Below are 18,773 nucleotides of genomic sequence, written 5' to 3' on the forward strand. Positions count from 1 at the left end.
ATATAGTGGAACACCAAATTTTGGCCCCAGAAGAAATAACTTAATGGATATTGAAAGTGTGACTTCATAGTTTTTTTCAAAGAAATACGTATGGGATCATTGAAAACTGAGTTCAGAATGCATTTATATGCATATGGAATTGTACTATCTTGATCTTGCTCTAATTTAAATTCTTATAGTCTTATTTTTGTGTCTGAAATCTTTCTAATTTCTATAGATGTCGCAAGCATGTTCCTGAGGCCCTTCCCACTCCCTCTTGATGACAACGAGACTCTCAATGATACCCTCAAAGACATCCAGAAGCCCACAACAGTAAGAACTTCTGAGCTGGTAGTTTTTCATGCACATGTCTGGTCTTTTCTTTTTTGTTATTTTTTTCTGCTATCTATATGTATGTGGTGTATATACCTATGTGTATACATTTTCACATGTGTGCTAGAATTATAGGCAGACTTCCATGCACCCTTGACTTTTCCTTGGATTCTGGAGATCTGAACCTCAGTCTTATACAGCAAGCACTTACCAGCTGGGTCATGTCTCCAGCCTTAATTTGTTTTCTTCAGCAAAACAGGGAAGAGACTGGATCAGACACTCAATATTTTGTACTGTGTTGACATCACTCTGTAATCTCAGTGACTTTATTCTATCCCCTATTCTTATATCATTCTAAGGACTGGGGATGTAAATAGGTTGAGGATTAGGATAAAAGAGATAGAACTGTAAGAAGCAAGCTGAAACCCTTCTCTCCAACATACAACAGATTATTTATGGGTAATAGTGCTCATCAAGCAATAAAATCAGTCATCAGTCACAGAGCATTAAAATCAAATAATCAATCACAATCAACTCACTCCCTCTTCACTAAAATATAATCCTTGTTGGCAGCAAGAGTCAAATATTAGTGTCTGTCTTATACAGCATAATTATACCAAATGTATCAAATCCTCCACAATGAGCCAGGGAAAAATAGAAACAGAGACCTAAGGCTAAGAGACACACTAGCCACCATGTGGACCAGTGCAGCTTTGAGAGTTGTTTAGATATCAACATAGGGAAGCGTTGATCCTTCCCAAAGGCCTAGAGCCAAACCAGTGCTGAAGGAGAGAAAAATCACCCTTATTGCTCATGAGAAGTGGACTTGGCAGTGCAAAGAATGACAAGCCAGAACTTCCCATCCTTCTGCTGTTGCTGCAGCCACACCTACTCTCGCCTATAATCTATGAGATGCTTTTTCCCCCAGCCCCCATCCTTTCAATTTCCCTTGAAGGCACAAGACAAGGTGGGGGCAAAAACAATTCCATCTCACCAGCTCTGCATGAAAAATCCTGATGAGCATCCTGCTTGCTATTCTGTGTCCTTCAGGCAAGATGGCAGCAGGTACAGTTGAACTATTGCTGTGAACAAGGAATAAAAATAATGTGTTTTGCTGAAAAATCCTGCCTCACCAACAGGCAAATAGCTGCTGTAGAAAAGTATTTTATAATTCAAAATGTTTAGCATAAAATTTGTAGGATAATCATGTAGACAGAAGTTTCTGTTCTGCCTGGTCTGGCAGCTGTTTAGTCCGAGGTAAACACACAGAGGCTTATAATAATTATAAAGTGTTTGGCCAATGGCTCAGGTTTCTTATTGGCTAGTTCTCTCTTAATTATTAACCCTCAAATTCAAGGCCAGCCTGAACTACAGAGTGATACCCTGTCTCAAGTACATAAAGAACCAACCCAATGGGGTTCCAGTAGTGTCTCAATTTGTCTCTCACTAAAATTTAGAAGCAACTCATTATGAGCAGGACTTCTACTCAAAGAACACATGGACCCTCACGGCCCAATAAATGATGCAATAACAACATATATTATTTAATATAGTTGAGTATGTATGGTTTATATTAACAGAGGTCCTTTTCTTTTAAAAAAAAAAAAACTAGGAAATCAAAACAGAACCCACTCATGTGTCTGAAATCTCACCAGAGGTGAAGGTGGAGTTCAGCATCTCTCTGCCAAATCACAAGTTCAAGGCAGAGCTCACCAACTCTGGATCCCCAAACTACCAGGAGCTGATGAGACAGTCCCAACTGCAGGTGAGTGGACCCAGCTATAACCCCAAGTTATAGCACTGTCTGCTAGCCAACAGAATATTATGCATCCTTTGGCTATTAGCCCCACCCTTTGTGAACAGGCATCCATTGTTAACCACTAAAAAGGTAACTAACATATATTAAATTCCAAAATGTCAATGTAATTGTCCAGTCCAGCCTTTCCATTGGTCAACATTATTTATGTTTAGATTCTCTTTAATTTTTAGTAAGTTTATAACTCATTTGACTAAAAGCCTAAAATATTCTACATATGTAAATTGCCATCACAGTAATGCCTCATAAGTAGAAACTTTTCCAAAAATTTCATCAAGGTGTAAATTAAATGCTTTCATCTTCTTGTATGTCAATTATGTATCAGCAAAACTGATTAAAATTTTCAAAGATTAAAATAAAATGATAACCTATGTGCTAACTAGAGAATCTAATGGATTTAATTATAAATTTTCAATTCATAATATTACATCCCTATTAATATTTTCACTTCTGTAATTTGAAAGAAATCAATGTTTACCACTGCATCAGCAATACTATCTTTGCAATTTAAATACATGACATTAAGTGAATATAATTATAGTGTTTATTTATCAATTACTAGAACAAGAGTTAACCCAAGATAACTTTTCTATCTTTAAACATTATCGTATCTCTTTGGCTTTGGCTGAATTCAGATGTTCGTTAACTCTCTGCAGGATGAATGGAACTATGTTGTTGAATGTAGCATGTGGATGCTGACAGTGGCATGGGAAAGGGGAAAGAGACAGGAGGGCTGCTACAAAAGTGTGCACCATGTATAGTTAGTCAACCACACAGACACAAAACCCACAATGGTGCCAGGAACTTTCTGTGACCGAATGCCGAAAGTGAGACATACAGAAGGACCACTGTTGAATATTAGTTTTCTCTGAACTGAATTATTCCCTCCAGGAGGGATGGAGAGGCTCATGAGATTCTGGAAGTGAACAACCTCACACTTCTGGATATGCTGAAAGGAACACTGTACTTCCTCAAGATTATAGAAGCAGTAAACAACTGTGGGGAGCCTAACCAGTGAGGTGCAGAGAGTAGATCCCTAGAACTGTAAAGCTACCTGCAAGTCCCTGCAGAGCTCCAGGGATATGGCTCTCCTGAGTCATTGCTGGTGGTGGGATGGGCTTTTCAGTGATAGAGCTGCATTTGAGTTGTCTCTTGTCCTGTAAATAGACCTTCACATGCACTGCTATACATAACCCAAATAAAATAGCATTGGTTCACTAAGTTGGACTTTTCTTAAAAACATTCCTTTGGTCTATTAGGGATTCTCTGTGTGCAGTGAGACGATGTGTATGTGTAAAAGTCATCTAGACCAAGAAGGCTGCATGAGTGAATGCTAAAAGTGAGGGGAAACTGAAGATAGTTTGTGTTTCTGTCAACTAGAGTGAGGTGACAATGAAGAGGTGTAAGACAAGCTTGAAAGAAAGGCAAGGTCTGATGATGGCATCCAGGTCCTCTGAAGATGTCCTAACTGTATCAAAGGTTTGCTAGGAAGAGTGTTTTAAGTACCAAATGGAGCAGTTACAAACTTGTCATTAGTTCATTCTGTTTAATAATCCATGTCTAAGTACTGGTGTACAGTTCATAAACACTCCAGAATAGAATCCTTGGCTTTCAAATTATAGAAATGATCCCTTATATTTAATTGACTTACTGCTGATGATGAGAGAGGTTGGATGTAAAGGAGGTTTTCTGTATACATGTCCTCTCTAGGTGAGAGGCAAGTAGTAAATTTTCAAACAATGAGAGGAAGGGGCCCTTTGCTACATGGCCATGCTGGGAAAGGTTCAAGTGTACCCAGATGGTTCATACATGTACTTTCTAAGCATGAAGATTTGTATTCCTTCTGCTTTTAGCTACATTTATCAAATGTTACTTCCATATGAATGAACATAGCTACTGCTTCAAGTAGAAGTTTAGATGTCACTGAGGCTGAGAGAAATTGACCACAGACTCTTATCTGACTCGTTAACACCATGAGCATCTAAAAGAGCATAATATTACAAGGCTGTCTAACCCTATCCAAACCATAAACTTAATCCTAACCCAAACCTTAACCCTTACCCCTATTCCTAGCCCTAACCCTAACCCTAACCCTATCCCAAACCCAAACCTTAACCCTGACCCTATCCCAAACCCAAACCTTAACCCTGACCCTATCCCAAACCCAAACCTTAACCCTAACCCTAACTCAAACCATAACTCACTGTTCATCATGGAAGAAAGTCAGGACAGGAACTAAAGTAGAACAGGAATGGGAGGCAGGAGCTGATGGAGAAGCCACAGCAGGATGCTGCTTACTGATCTATACCTTATTGCTCAACCTGCTTTCCTGTAGAACCAACATCATCAGTCCAGGGATGACACTGCCCTGGGCCCTCTCCCCATCATCAATCACGAGTTAAGAAAATGCCCCACAGATTTGCCTACAGCTCAATCTTTTTATTTGTTTGTTTGTTTGGAGTTTTCGAGACAGAGTCTCTCTGTATAGCCCTGGCTGTCTTGAAAATAGCTCTGTAGATCAGTCTGGCCTTGAACTCACAGAGATCTGCTTGCCTCTGGAATGCTGGGAATAAAGGCAAGTGCCACTACCACCTGACCTACAGCCCAATCTCATGAAGACATTTTCTTAGTTGAGGCTCCTTCGTCTCTGATGACTCTAGCTTGTGTCAAGTTTACCTAAAACTAGCCAGGACAGTATCATAAGTGAGGAAACTGAAGCCCAAGGAGGCAAAGTAACATCCCCAGCAGACCCAGTCATTACCTGGAGAAGAGAAGATTCCAACTCAGCCTTATTCCTCCATCACTACCCTATTTTTCCCATTGGATGTTTATGGGAAAAGAGTCACTGTATCATCAAGTCACCCTCTAGCCTCTGAAAAGCTTACTAAGAAGTCTATGTCTTGTCCAACTTTGCTCCAAAGAGTATCACATTAGTACTGCTAGCTCTTTCTGAAGTCTCCCATTACCTAAGGCACAGTACTCTGTAGCTCATGTTCGTACGGCACGAAGGTGGGGCCTTTAGTGGGTCCCACCTCAGATTAGGGACAAATGGCAGGTGGGAGACAGAGACCTGCAGAAGTGAGGTTTAATGGGGGAAGGTAAAGGGGAATAAGGGAAGAGAAAAGAAAGAGAGACAGACAGCTGCCTCCCTCAGAGAAAAGACAGAAGGCAGAAGAGAGGGTGAGCAGAATTTGCCTTTTTTAATTATTTATTTTTCTTATTTTACATATCGATCCCAGTCCCCTCTCCCTCCCTTCTTCTCTTCCTCCCTCACTTCCTCCCTCCCTCCCATGCCACCCAACCACCCTCCCATCCCATTCCCCCACACATAGTCCACAGGGAGGGTGATGCCTTCTGGGAGGGATCAACAAAATCTGTCAAGTCATTTAGAGTAGGGACTAGGCCCTCCCTCCTGCCTCTAGGCTAAGGGGATATCCCTCCATGGGGAATGTGCTCCCAAAGTCCTTTTGTGCACCAAGGATAAAACTTGGTTCCACTGTCAGACATCCACAGTCAGAGGTCCCTTAGACTGCCCAGGCCTTTTAACTGAGACCCATATTCAGGGGATAGAGTCGGTCCACAGAATTTGCCTCTTAAAGAGACCTCAGCACCTGCCTACGTAACTTGCCAGGGGTGGGGGCAAGTCTGCCTGGATTATCTACTGTCCTCTCACTGGCTCCTGAGCTGGACCACTCCAAGGTCTGCCTTAGACACCCAATCAGTGTGCCCTACCCATAGCCTGTATTGGCAATCATTTGGGCCTAATCAGGGATTAATTGACAGTGCTTTACAGTGATTTAATTTCCACAATAAACCTAATGAGCAATTTAATACAAATGTCAAAAGGAATCACTTGCTTGTTGTCTGAATGCTTTCTCCTGTGCAAACATTCAGTGAAACTCAGCTGTAGCTGCTCTTTTATAGCCCCTTAACATACATTCTGGCAGAATCAGGGAGACCCCTGTGCATTTGGTGTTATTAATAAGGTTAAGTGGGCACTTAATTAGCAATTTAGTGGCTAGTGCTTCATGACTGGAAGGTCCCCACTAGATTACTTAGCAGAATTAACTGAAGGCTTTTGTCATCATGTCCCTAGACACCATCTGCACCCTCTGATGCAAAGCTGATTCTTAATCAAATTCAGACAGGTTCACAAAGAGGGCATGGACACAAACAAAAAACTCTCCTATATCAAATCCTATGATGTGGAACACTCCTAAAGGGGAGGGATGACAGCCCTCAGGAGCATTGAAAAGGCACCTTCTGTGGAGGCGCTTCCTTGCTTTACTAACTGCTTGCACAGTGGAGTGGGGTTTCTGTAAAGAGAATAATATGCCCACATCATTATGCCTTGCTCTAAACACTAAATTACATACTTGAGCCTTCACACCCCAAATTCACAGTGTTCTCAAAGCTGCTCCCACATGACACCAGAGCAGGCCTGAAGCATGTGCAAGGACCTTTCCTATGGGCTCCCAAATAAAGACCAGCCCTGCAGAACTTAGCCTCTCCTTTCCCTTAGTTCCTTTCTGCTAAGCTCATTACAGAGTAAGGGAGATGCACACAAACTTACTTCCCCAGGCTTCCTTCCCCCACATAACAGTGAGTACCCTCAATCTGCTCTCCCAAGTCTTTAAAAAAAAACTGTCTAAAAGCTGGATCTGCCCTTAGAGAATCCATGATGACTGGAGGGGTATTAGAGACTCCCAGGGAGCTAGTAATCCAGATAGAAAAGTAGAAAACAAAAATTACTAATAAATTATAAACATCACTGACTGTTATATCTTTCTCATTCCTTACTGGTACCCTGTGCGTGGGTATTGTCCCATTTTGACAAAAAGACCATGACACAGAGGTGAAGCAATGAACTCAGGAGTTTGCAACTAGAAAGTAGCTCAGCCTGCAGAGTATCTTCTTAACACCCAGGCTCGGCTGCTTTCATCACCAGCATTCCTATAGGTTCAGGAAATGAAAACTATTTTTAATATTGGCACACGAAAATATAATTAGAAGGTAAATTAGTTCACTGGAAAAAAATTCCATGATGCAGCCCAAAGCCCCAGAGGAGATTGGGGATTATCTATCTGCACATCACCGCTACAGTCCTTGGCACTGGAGATGCAGAGTGGTGGTGACTGTAGATACAGTGACAACATACTGTTGGTGTGTTGAGTTTAAAGAATGAAGAGATGAAGTCAACTCATCAAACAATGTTGTGAAATTCCTTCTGTGTGGATGACAATCCAGTGGATTCAAAGAGCAAGGGGATAAAGATAAGTAACAGGACTCCATCCTTAGGTCAAAGGGCATGCGCCTTCTAGAACTGAGATGGTACACAACACAACTGTGTTGTGGGAGTAGAAACAGGCAGTGAGCAGAAGATTGGGGTGCTGTGTTGTGAAAGAGGAAGGAGTCAGTGAGCAGAAGATTGAAGTGATGTGTTGTGGGCAGAGGGAAACTAATCCATGGGGCTCTGGAGAAATAGAAGTGCCTGTTAAATGGGGAGGACAGAGGTCATCTTCAGTTCACCACAAGACTGGCCATGGGCTAATCATAAATGGGATAACAGCAAAGTATTTCTGCTTATTCTTCTATTACTGTGAAGAGACCATGACAAGGCAACTTATGAAAGAAAACATTTAATTTGGGACTTCAAGCTTGTCTAACATGGGGAAGTCTGGAAATAATGTAGATTTGGAGAAGAAAATGATACTTGTGGGAAGAACTCAAGGCTGGGTATAAGGAAGAACTGAAGCCACGGGAGAAAAATCAGACTTCCCCACCAAAGGGATGACAGATCAGAGAGAGGCAGGGATGGGAGGACAAGGCTGGTCCTTCTAGTTCCCCTGCTGTCCCACTCAAGTTCCTCTACTAATTGGTTTTGCTTTCCTCTCAGCCCCTCTTGTCTTGTAGCTTTCCCCAAAAAAGCTGGGATGAGGCAGGTTATGGAATAAGAGAGCTGAGAAGGCTGCCATGGGAACTTGACACTTAAAGGATAATAACAGGAATCTGATGGAACAAAGAAAACTGAAGGGTGAGAGGGAAAGAAGAGGAGGTATAAGCCAAAGAAGCCTATTGTGAAGGAAGATTTGGAGAGAGATACCCATTCCATCCTGGGGAGGAACCAGGAAGGCCGTCCTGATAACAAGCCTCACTAACAAACATAAATTGAGAAAACTTGTAAAATCCAGGCAGTCTAAGAACAAATCTAATTGAGATCAGCAATTTTGCATTTAATAATACCTTTACTGATGTATTTTCCAAGTCCTCTAATTCAATTCAAGGAACATCATTAGCTTATCATCAGCTACATAGACAAAAAGTGTGTATGTAGTAGTTCAAAAGGTTCCCTCCAAATACCATCTTAAAGTTGCTTCATATTTTATGTAAAATACATACTCGAGCATCTCAGAATTATTCACATGTGGCTCTTAAGCTAATTGCAAAATGTTCTCTAAGCTTCAGAAATACCTGTGAACAGAGGGAGTCTGATGTTTTGTTTCAGCTTTCCCTTTCAACTGCCCTTTAACTGACTCATCAAAAGTGTTTAGAGGGGTTGGTTGGTTGGTTGGTTGGTTGGTTGGTTGGTTGGTTGGTTGGTAATATCTGAGCCAATGGGACCAACAAATATTTCAAACCTTTCTTTCTCTCTGCAGTTGCAAAAGATATTTAAGAAACTTCCAGGGTTCCAGGAAATCCATGTGTTAGGATTTGGGTAAGTAAGAGAATTAAATTGTTCTCCATTGTAAATCACTTCCTCCCTGGCCTGCCTTAAAAGTGACATCCTGAGGATTAGAAGGCCCCTTTCCTCTCAGTTGTTTAGCTCAGTCTGGTCCTACAGACTAGATACTTCTGAGATAATGGAGCTCTAATTAGAACAGAAAACTACGCTTCAGGGATATTATAGGATCTGCAATGCTACTCCTAGGAGAGCCAGAAACACCACCTTCCAGAGCACCTATCAATTGTCCTTGGCAATGTCATTAACAAATCTCTGGGAAATACCTCAGTAAAGACATATCAAAAACAGTAATTATTAACTGCCTTCCTACCAGGTTGCTAAATCTCATCTTCATTGGCATAAACCATGTTAGCCAAGAGACACAGGAGGATCTGATTTTATTTTTAAGTGGCCTTTATGGGCAGGGCAATTGAAGGAATGGAATGCACAGGGGCCAAAGCAAGACATACATATATATATATATATATATATATATATATATATATATATATATATATGTAAATTTTATCTAGTGTGTGGACTAGATAATGCTTTCTGCTCAAAAAGTAGTGACTTGACATGTTAAATGATAAAATAATGCCATGCTAAAGCACTGTGGGATCACACTCCAGCAGAAGCAAGTCTGTAGCCATCTGTATTCATAGCATTCTAATGCAGGCAGGTTCATGGGTTCAAACAAGAATTTTTGCTTCATTTTTAAAGTTCTTCTTATTTCAAGCACGTATGGGCAAAATCACTAAACAGCACTCTGTAACAGTGTGCTGCAGGCTACAGAGCAACCCTGGTGGAAGCAGATGAACTTACATGCCTGGGAAGGCAGGAGAAGTCTTCCTGGCTCTGCCACCACCTGGTCATGGCACAGGAGAGCTCCAGTGAAGGAGCAGCTTATGTCTGGAGAGAAGGGCTCAGGAGATGTGACCAGCTATGTTTCCCAGGGCTGTCAGACCTGTCTGATTTGTTGCACTCCAGAGGAGAGAAATATTGGAAAGAGAGAGTGATAAAAGATGAAAGTCCTAATATTTACCAAAGCAAACTTGCCACTCTGCAGTATTCAGCTCGAAGGAAGATGAATGAGGGGATAATCAAAGGTGATGGGCACATATTTTGCATAGACATCAGGGTCTTCTCAATAAAGTACTACAGTTAAAGAACAAATTTTTAATCTACAGCTTTAGGAAATGATGGAAATGCCTCTCTTGGTGAGTGATTAAATGTGTGCTATTGTCTCACTTCAACAAATGAAAATGTAATTGTAAAAAAAAAAAAATCTACTTCAAAGGAAAATCACAATGTTGGACAATAAAAATTTCCAAGTAAAAATTTTTAAGAGGCATGCTTGGAAAAAGAATCTTTCCTGTGTTTGTCTCTGTAAGGATTCATTCCTATTTCTGCCAATATGATTATAAAATGTTTAGTTGCACTTTGCCAATAATGTTCCTTCTGTCCACTGGAAAGTATGTGGGCCCCTGAGTTCAATAAGTGATACACTTGTGATCAGCCCAAACCTTTGGTCATAGATACCAATGCTGGGGATATTGTGAAATAAACTTACTATGAAGGATATCACTTTTGTTATGAGGCCAGATGCCCACACATGAGTCAGCCCCTATCAGGCGCATAAGTTGGCATTCCTTTGTCTCATTTGTAGAAAAGCTTATTTATAACTTCACAAATAGCTTGATGTGAACAGCCACACCTGATTCTCTCAACACAAATGGAAAGTAGTTAGGACTCCATTATTAATACAATTTTAAGGGTTAGCAGTTAAACACCACTGAATGGCCAATAGCTAGGCAGTATTGCTTAATTTCTAAGATCAAGTGTGTGAAACTATTAATAATCATGAAAACTAGTGGTAGAGTAAATCCTTCAGCCTGGTGCACAAATGTCCATAGCATCTTTATCTTGAATAGCCCAAAACTGGAAACAAACCAACCAATTGTCCATCAACAGAGCAGTAGGCAATTCTAGAATGTGCTCACTATAGACACCTTTCTTGACAAAGAAATAACAGTTTTGACATATGTGACAACATGAATGTACCTCAAAATAACTGTGCTGAGTGAAATGCCAAACAAGAGTACATTATGTTCTATTTATATTAAATTCCAGAAAACAGAAACTCATATGCAGTGACAGAAAACGTATCAGTAGTTGCTTAGAGATGGTGAGGCAGAGTGTGAAAAGGAAGAAACACAAGGAGGCAGGCTAAAGTTTTGACACTGGTGAACATGTTCCATTGTGGTAACAAATAGTTTTCCTTTAAGATTTCCATTTTCTGATGCAAGGTTATGTCAACAAAGCCAGTTTTCATTGGCAGGCATAAGGTCTGGGCCCAGGAAGTGTGGCCTCTCTCCTTGGCTTCATGCGTTACAAATTACAAAGAAACAAGAGGCAGGCCCTGGATGGATGCCTGCAGACTTTAGGCAATCTTCCTCACAGAACAGTGACACTTAGAAGGACAGAAGGTTCTCTGTCTCCAAGGGAACATGGGAACAAGTATAGGCTGATGTTTTTTCTACCCTGCCAGGCAGCTCCCAAATAACCACACAGAGACTTCTTATTAATTATGAAAACGTGTCCAATAGCTTTGGCTTATTTATAACTAGCTCTTATAACTTAAATTAACCCATTTCCATTAATTTACTTTCTGCCTCATAGCTTTATTACCTTTACTCTGCACTGCTAATACTGTTTTCTTCCTCCATGTCTGCTGGAGACTCTGCATACTTCCCAGTGTTCTCTCTGCCTCAAAAATCCTGCCTAGCTATTGGCCATTCAGATTTTTAATAAACCAATCAAATTGACACATATTCACAGTGTACAAAAAGATTATCCTACAAAAAACAAGTCTATAGCATATACACTGAAGTCATATTATATCAGGATATGAGTAAAATTAATTTGTAGTCCAGGCAGTAATATCAATGACACTAACCCCATCATATATATAGACTGTCTTCATAATCGATTGTCATTTGAAATATAAAGAGAGAAAACTTAATATAGCTTCTAAAATAAATTCTAAATTTTAATGTTCGTAATTTTGATAACCAACATGACTTTCTCAGGCACATATCAATGGATGAAGTGACAAAATGAAAACAAGGTTGAGGAGAGACAACACCAAGTTCAAATCCTGCCTCTCCTGGGTCCAATTCTCTCCCTCTGCCTTTGTAATGCTTGTGAAATGAGGATACTGATGTTGTAAACATTAAATGAAAATACACATAAAATGCTTGGCTTGTAGCACCCATTCAGTAAATGGGTGCTGTTTTTTCTCACAAGTTTCATGGCAAATCAAACCAATCCCTCAACTGATTAAAGCAATTCAAAGAGAAATAGCAAAACACTAGTTCCAAGGGTCAAACTCAAGACAAGTTACCTCTGAGAATAAATCCCTTAACAGCATTCAGGAGGTAAGGAATCTGTCTGAAAAATACTTTTTTAAAACATCTTGGCAGTTGCTACCCAATTATAAGATGCATAACATATATTTGTAGCTTCCTTGAAGAAATCAACAAGTTTAAAAAGAAGACCATAAGTGCACAGACATCTTTGAACTGAGGCTCAAATCCTGATCAGAAACTGTATGTAATGATGTTTTTAAGATTCATGGTTCCTAAAGGTGCCATCCAAATTCTGGTGGCAGTTTGTTCCTTCAATACTCTAGATAAACATGAAGGACAATATAAAAGCATTTTTGTGTATAAAATAATCCACTGACTGCTTCAATAAATCTTGTTAAAATTCTTTCCTCTTGCATGTTTTCATGGTATGTGGTGAAATGAAGATCAAAGAAAGAAAGAGATGGGTAATTTTGATTATTTTTATGTTTTGAAATATAGTATGCTTCCTTCCACATATTATAAGCTGGGTTTTTGGGGGGAAGAAAACTTTTTGTTTCGTTGGTTGGTTGGTTGGTTGGTTGGTTTTGTTTTGTTTAGGTTTTGGTTTTCTCTAGACATGGTTTCTCTGAGTAGCCTTGACTGTCTTGGAACTTTCTCTGTAGACCAGGCTAGCCTCAAACTCAGAGATCTGCCTGCATTTACCTCCCAAGTACTGGGATTAAAGGCATGCACCACTACCACCCAACGTAAGCTATTATTGTTTTTAATAATTTTCACATGAAATATTTGAAAAACTTATAGCTTAGGGGGGATGGGAGGGAGAGGGAACTGGTTTTAATGTGTAAAACAAGATTATTTCTAAATTAAATAAATTAAAAAAAAAATTTCACATGTACTTTGTCTTGAATAAGCCAGTGAGTTTTAGTATTTTTATTTAAATTTAGTGATTTTTAAAAAATTCTGTAATCAAATCACTATGTGAGATTAGCAGGGAAACATTGATTGACCATCTGAAAAACAATCTATGAAAAACTATACCTCTAATTTGAAAAATGTGTACAGATGTTTTATGCCAGCATCCTGATTAAATAATTCTTTTATGTTTGCAATGGGAGACTAGTTGGCTGTCTTCACACTCATGAGTATACCCAACTGAAGTCTAGAATAAAGGAGAGAAGCTAATTTGCTCCTCAGCCCCAAGGTCAGTTTGAGGTAGGGAAATGACCCAATATACCTTGGAGAGATCAGTAATGAGAATTTGGCTTTGGCTTCTGCAATTGACTAGTAAAATAATGAACTGTAGTCGCTGACTGATTTTGTGGTCTGAAGAACTGCCAAGAATACACATTATCAGCTCCAGAGGCCTTTAAAAACACTTCTGCATGCCTCTGTGTAGATTTATGGCATGAAACAAAAGGTAACATTTGGTTCTCAAGGAGAGCTGTAAAGAATCTTGTTTGAGGGTTTGCATGCCGAAAGATACCGTATTAATAAATATGGTAGTAAGTGCAGTTAATCATACACTATGTACTGCTTCCCTTTCCCTTTTCTTAATCCTTTGTTATTTTATTCCCTTTTTCTATTTCATTTAAAGTTTTTTTTTTAATTAAAAAAATACTTTATGGCCAAGTGGTGGTAGCACATGGCTTTAATCCCAGCAGAGGCAAGACACAGGTGGATCTCTGTGAGTTTGAGGCTAGCCTGGTCTACAAAGAAAGTTCCAGGATAGCCAAAGCTGTTACACAGAGAAAACCTGTCTCAAAAACCCAAAAGTAAAATATAATAAAATACTCTGTGGAAAAGAATGGAATTAAAAAGCCTTAAGAACTGGAGTTCCGCTTGGTTATGGCATACATAGCTTATTGAACCACTGCTACATCGTGCCTAGTACTCCATAGACATTAAGGGAAGTGTCTTGTAGATAAAGGGCCAATTCATCTCTCTTTCTGCTCAGCACTGCTTGACTTTAATACCACCAAAGATGTTTATAAATTAACAATGAACCATTACCACTTTATTTGTTTTGTTTTTTCGAGACAGGGTTTCACTGTGGCTTTGGAGGCTGTCCTGGATTAGCTCTTGTGGACCAGCCTGGCCTGCCTCTGCCTCCCAAGTGCTGGGATTAAAGGCGTGCACCACCACCACTCAGCCTCACATTTTTAAAATATAAATATGTATGAAACCAATTCACAATCCTTTTTTGAACTAGACTTAGTCTCCAGGCTGACATTCTACTTTAAAACAAAGTGTTTGTCAGTATTTCCCCATAGGTTAAATGACTGGATAACCATATCCTCTACTCTCCACAGTTCAAGCTCCACAGAAATAGAATTTACAGCCATCTTTAAGAGAGACCACGAAGATGTAAAAAGCCCTGCAAACAATCTCCTGTCCCTTGATTCCAACAAAATTGAAAGTGAAAGAATCCATCATGGAACCACAGAAGACAAGCGGTCGGAAATCTACCTCACAACTATGGACCTCAAAAAACTCATCATTCAACTACTAGACGGAGACCATTCCTTGGATGTGGGGATGATTCAGTTCACGGATGGTTAGTTGGTGATGTCATAGTTCTGAGTTTATCCTCATTGTGACAGAGAAGCAAGGAATTATGACTATATAATGGATTGGCCTTTTAGCTTTGACCCTGTAAAGCCAGTCATTACTGTGACAGGTACATCATGTACAATACTGTTTCTGTCTCTCTTCACTCCCTCCTACCTTTCCTTTAATCAGCCCTTGGTGGTCACTTTTCACCAGTGATAAGTCTAGGAGAATCCAGTAGTTTAAGTTCAGTCAGATCAACCTTGTTCAGCCAGTAGGGCCTGTCCAGAGGGGAGAACTCTTGGACAGTTCCCTTTATCTGGCATAATGTACACATATCTTCTCATCCAATAAACTAGTCAGACTTCATAAGGAAACAGATGGCATATTCAAATGAGGCTAATTTTAAAAGAGCTGATGGAGGAACTGCCCATGAAAATTCCCTTTACTCACAAGAATGGAAGGATACTCACAAGGATAGAAGTAGCATGACCTCACTTCTACCTCCAGGCCTGAGGGCTACCCACTAATGAAAACCATCCCAGAAAGGAGGGTAAGGAACCACTGATACAATCTGTATAAGTCAACTTTCAGTAGGATCCAAAGACATAAACAAGATAATCTCACATGCTTGGAACCTTTAGAGGATGCTGTGGGGAGACCCAACAGTCGGAAACTTAAAAGACAGATAGTATAATAGACAATCGAAATGCCATTTCAGCATAAGATGGCATGAAACTGTCATTCTCTGGCAGTTCTGTTATCTGATTTATATCAACAAATCATTATCTCTGGAAATTTGGAGAGAGATTATGGAGTCTCTGAATATGCAAGCGACAAGTGAACAACTTCAGACTCATCTCTGAGATTGTATGTTACTCTGGGCTTGTGTCTTTGTTGGGCTTTCCTGGAGTGCTCTGAGAACCAGGAGGAAGGATGGAGTTGAACTCCACAGATGTTCCTATTTTATAGTGTCGATGCTAACCAATTTTTTTTCCTTTGCCAGCTAAGTTACATTTTATCCCCATTTGCCTAGCCAAACAGTCTCACAATTTGATCCAAATCTGTAGACTGAGGCTAGGGACCCCAAAAATCTTTAAACTACTATTCTTTTGTAATTGCTCTTATTATGTAATTGACACATAATAACTATACACATTCTTGGAATATGAAGTTATGATAGATACATGTGTATATCACATAATGATCAAATCAGCATGATCATTATTTCTTTTTTTTTTTTTAGATAATCTGTAGCTTTTATTCATCCATATTCTTTTTTTTATGCATATAGAGTATTTTTTATTTAATTTTATATAACAAAGTCCAATTAAATGAAAACAAACATTTATACACAATATTTGGGAATTTGGGCGTCGTTCTTTCCAAACTACTTCCTGCTGGTAAGGGGCGCTGTCTTGGGGGATTCGAAGAAGATTCAGATATCCTAGCTGTAGTCTGTAGGGCTGTTTTGTCCAGCTGTTTGGAATGTAGGATCAGCTTGTACTCTGTTTCAGGCGGTCTGGTATGATCAAACCACATTAGTCTGGAAGGAATCCACATCTTTTCATTTTCTGTGGAAACAAAAATAGAAATACTTTTCCCCAGTAACTTGTTCTTCAACTTAAATTTTGGAGTCAAAGCGTTTTTTTTTTTTTTTTTTTTTTTTATTATTATTATTTTACATGTCGATCCCAGTTCCCTCTCCCTCCCTCCCTCCCTCCCCCCAAGCCCTCCCTCCCTCCTTCCCTCCCTTTTGCCCTCTCTACCCTCTCCCATGCCTCTAAACACCCTCCCCTCCCACCCCCCACCACAATACAATATGTAGGGGAATGCCATCCAGTTGGGGTCATGTAGATCTGACAGGTCCTGTGAAGTAGGGACTAGGGCTTCTCTCCTATCTCTAGAATAAGGCAGTTATCCCTCCATGGGGGATATGTTTGCAAAGTCCTTTTGTGCACCAGGGATACATCCTGGCTCCACTGTCTGAGGTCTCTTAGGCTGCTCAGACCTTCTGGCTGAGACCCATATTCAGGGGGGTCCGAGTCAGTCCCCTGTTGGCTTCCCAGCTATCAGTCTAGTGGCCCTTAGCTCCTCCTTGTTCAGGTAAGCTGTCTCTATGTACTTCTACCGCATGGTCTTGTCCTCTCCATCTGCTTCTGGGTTCTAGTTTGACTCAGTGTTTATGTATGGGTGTTTGCTCCTGTTTTCAACAGGCATTAGTTGAGGACTCCATGGAGAAGTTAGTTGTTGATCTCACTCTCCAAGAAGGGCATTTATGATAGCCTTTCCACGGAAGCTGAGATTGTTAGTTGGGAGCAGTCTTGTAGTTCCCTCGACCTTTCTTTGTGTTCAACTTTATCTTCAAACCAATATTGGCTCCCTCTTTTATGTTCTCTCTCTGTGTCTCTGTCTCTCTCTCTCTTTCCTATTTTCCATTCCTAACCAGGCTCAATCCTCCTGGTCGCACATGCCTTCCTCTCCTCCCTCTCATTTTCTCCTACTTCTCTCTCCATTAGCTGTCCTCCCCCACTATACCTGAGGTCTGGGGGACTTGTCTCTTCCCAGTTCTGTGAGGGACTTTATATGAATCTCTTAGAATACAACTTGTATCCTAGTTCCTCTGGTGATGTGAATTATAGGCTGGTGATCATTTGATCTAGGTCTAAAATCCATATATGAGTGAGTACATACTGTGTTCCTCTTTTTGTGACTGGGTTACCTCATTCAGGATGGTTTCTTCAAGTGCCATCCACTTGCCTGCGAATTTCAAGATACCATTATTTTTTTTCTGCAGAGTAGTATTCCATTGTGTAGATGTGCCACATTCTTCAATTGAAGGGCATCTAGGTTGCTTCCACATGATCATTATTTCTATCACTTTATTCTGTATCATTTCTTTGTGATGAGAGCATTTAAAACTTCTCCTATAGCAATTATGAAATATATGATACATTATCATTAACTATAATCACCCTACTGAGCAATATAATCCTAGTATTTATTCCTTCTGTCTACTTATACTGATAGTTATACCTATTACCCAACCTATCTACTCTTTCATCCTGTTCTTAACAATTCCCATTGCATAAGCATGCAAGATGCAACCCAGGATCAGTCCTTCAGAGTATCATTCACATTAATGACCATTAGTCTGTAACTCCAATTTCTTAATGTTGCAGTGCTACTCCTTAAGAATTGACTACTACCACATTTTAGAACCTTAACTGTTTTATTGCCTAAATCATAAAAGAAACAAAAGGAAACATTTTACCCTTGTGATTTTTTTTTTCTTTTTTACTCTAGAAGTTGCTGAGTCATTGTCAGTTTCCAAACCAATCACCCAATCAGGGCTGTCCATGCCCCATACTGACATCACTGAGGTAAGTGAGTTTACTGTCCTTCTTTTTAAAACCCTCCAATAAAATAATCAGTTTTACAGACTGAATAGAAAAAATACTGTTTGTAATGTTAAGTATAAGTACTTTATGTCTTTAGGTCTGTAATTAGGAGCCCACTTCCATTAACTGTGTTAACAAAAATTAATTCAAATTGCATTTCAAATATTCTAAAATTTCCTTGGATTTAGTTACATATTTGTTTTATTTTGAGTCAGGTTGTGCTATGTGTTTAATATGACACATTTTTTTCATCTTTTCTTATTTTTTATTTTTCTTGTTTTATATATCAATCCCAGTTCCCAATCCCTCCCACCCTCCCTCCCACTTCCCCTCTGCACTCCACAGGGAGGGTGATGCCTTCCAGGAGGGAATCAACAAAAATCTATCAAGTCATTTGGAGTAGAGACTACACCCTCCCTCCTGCCTCTAGGCTAAGAGAGTATCCCTCCATGGAGAATGTGCTCCCAAAGTCCTTCTGTGCATCAGGGATACATCCTGGTTCCACTGTCAGAGGTCCCTTAGACTCCCTAGGCCTTCTAGCTGAGACCCATGCTCAGGGGGTCTGAGTCAGTCCCAGCTATCAGTCTGGTGGTCCTTGTTCAGGT

General features: G+C 40.0%; 1 protein-coding gene across 1 annotated transcript in view; it reads left to right on the forward strand.

Moving 5' to 3' along the window:
- Impg1 (interphotoreceptor matrix proteoglycan 1) overlaps positions 1-18,773 on the forward strand; it is a 103,314-nt gene that overhangs the window by 15,226 nt on the left and 69,315 nt on the right. The window contains exons 5-10 of the mRNA XM_051173167.1: positions 218-312; positions 1,925-2,077; positions 8,785-8,843; positions 12,664-12,684; positions 14,530-14,774; positions 18,074-18,150. Of these exons, the coding sequence (XP_051029124.1) occupies positions 218-312; positions 1,925-2,077; positions 8,785-8,843; positions 12,664-12,684; positions 14,530-14,774; positions 18,074-18,150 (650 nt within the window). The remainder of the gene's footprint in view (positions 1-217; positions 313-1,924; positions 2,078-8,784; positions 8,844-12,663; positions 12,685-14,529; positions 14,775-18,073; positions 18,151-18,773) is intronic.

The sequence above is a fragment of the Phodopus roborovskii genome, unplaced genomic scaffold (genome assembly GCF_943737965.1).
Source record: "Phodopus roborovskii unplaced genomic scaffold, PHOROB, whole genome shotgun sequence".
Lineage (NCBI taxonomy): Eukaryota > Metazoa > Chordata > Mammalia > Rodentia > Cricetidae > Phodopus > Phodopus roborovskii.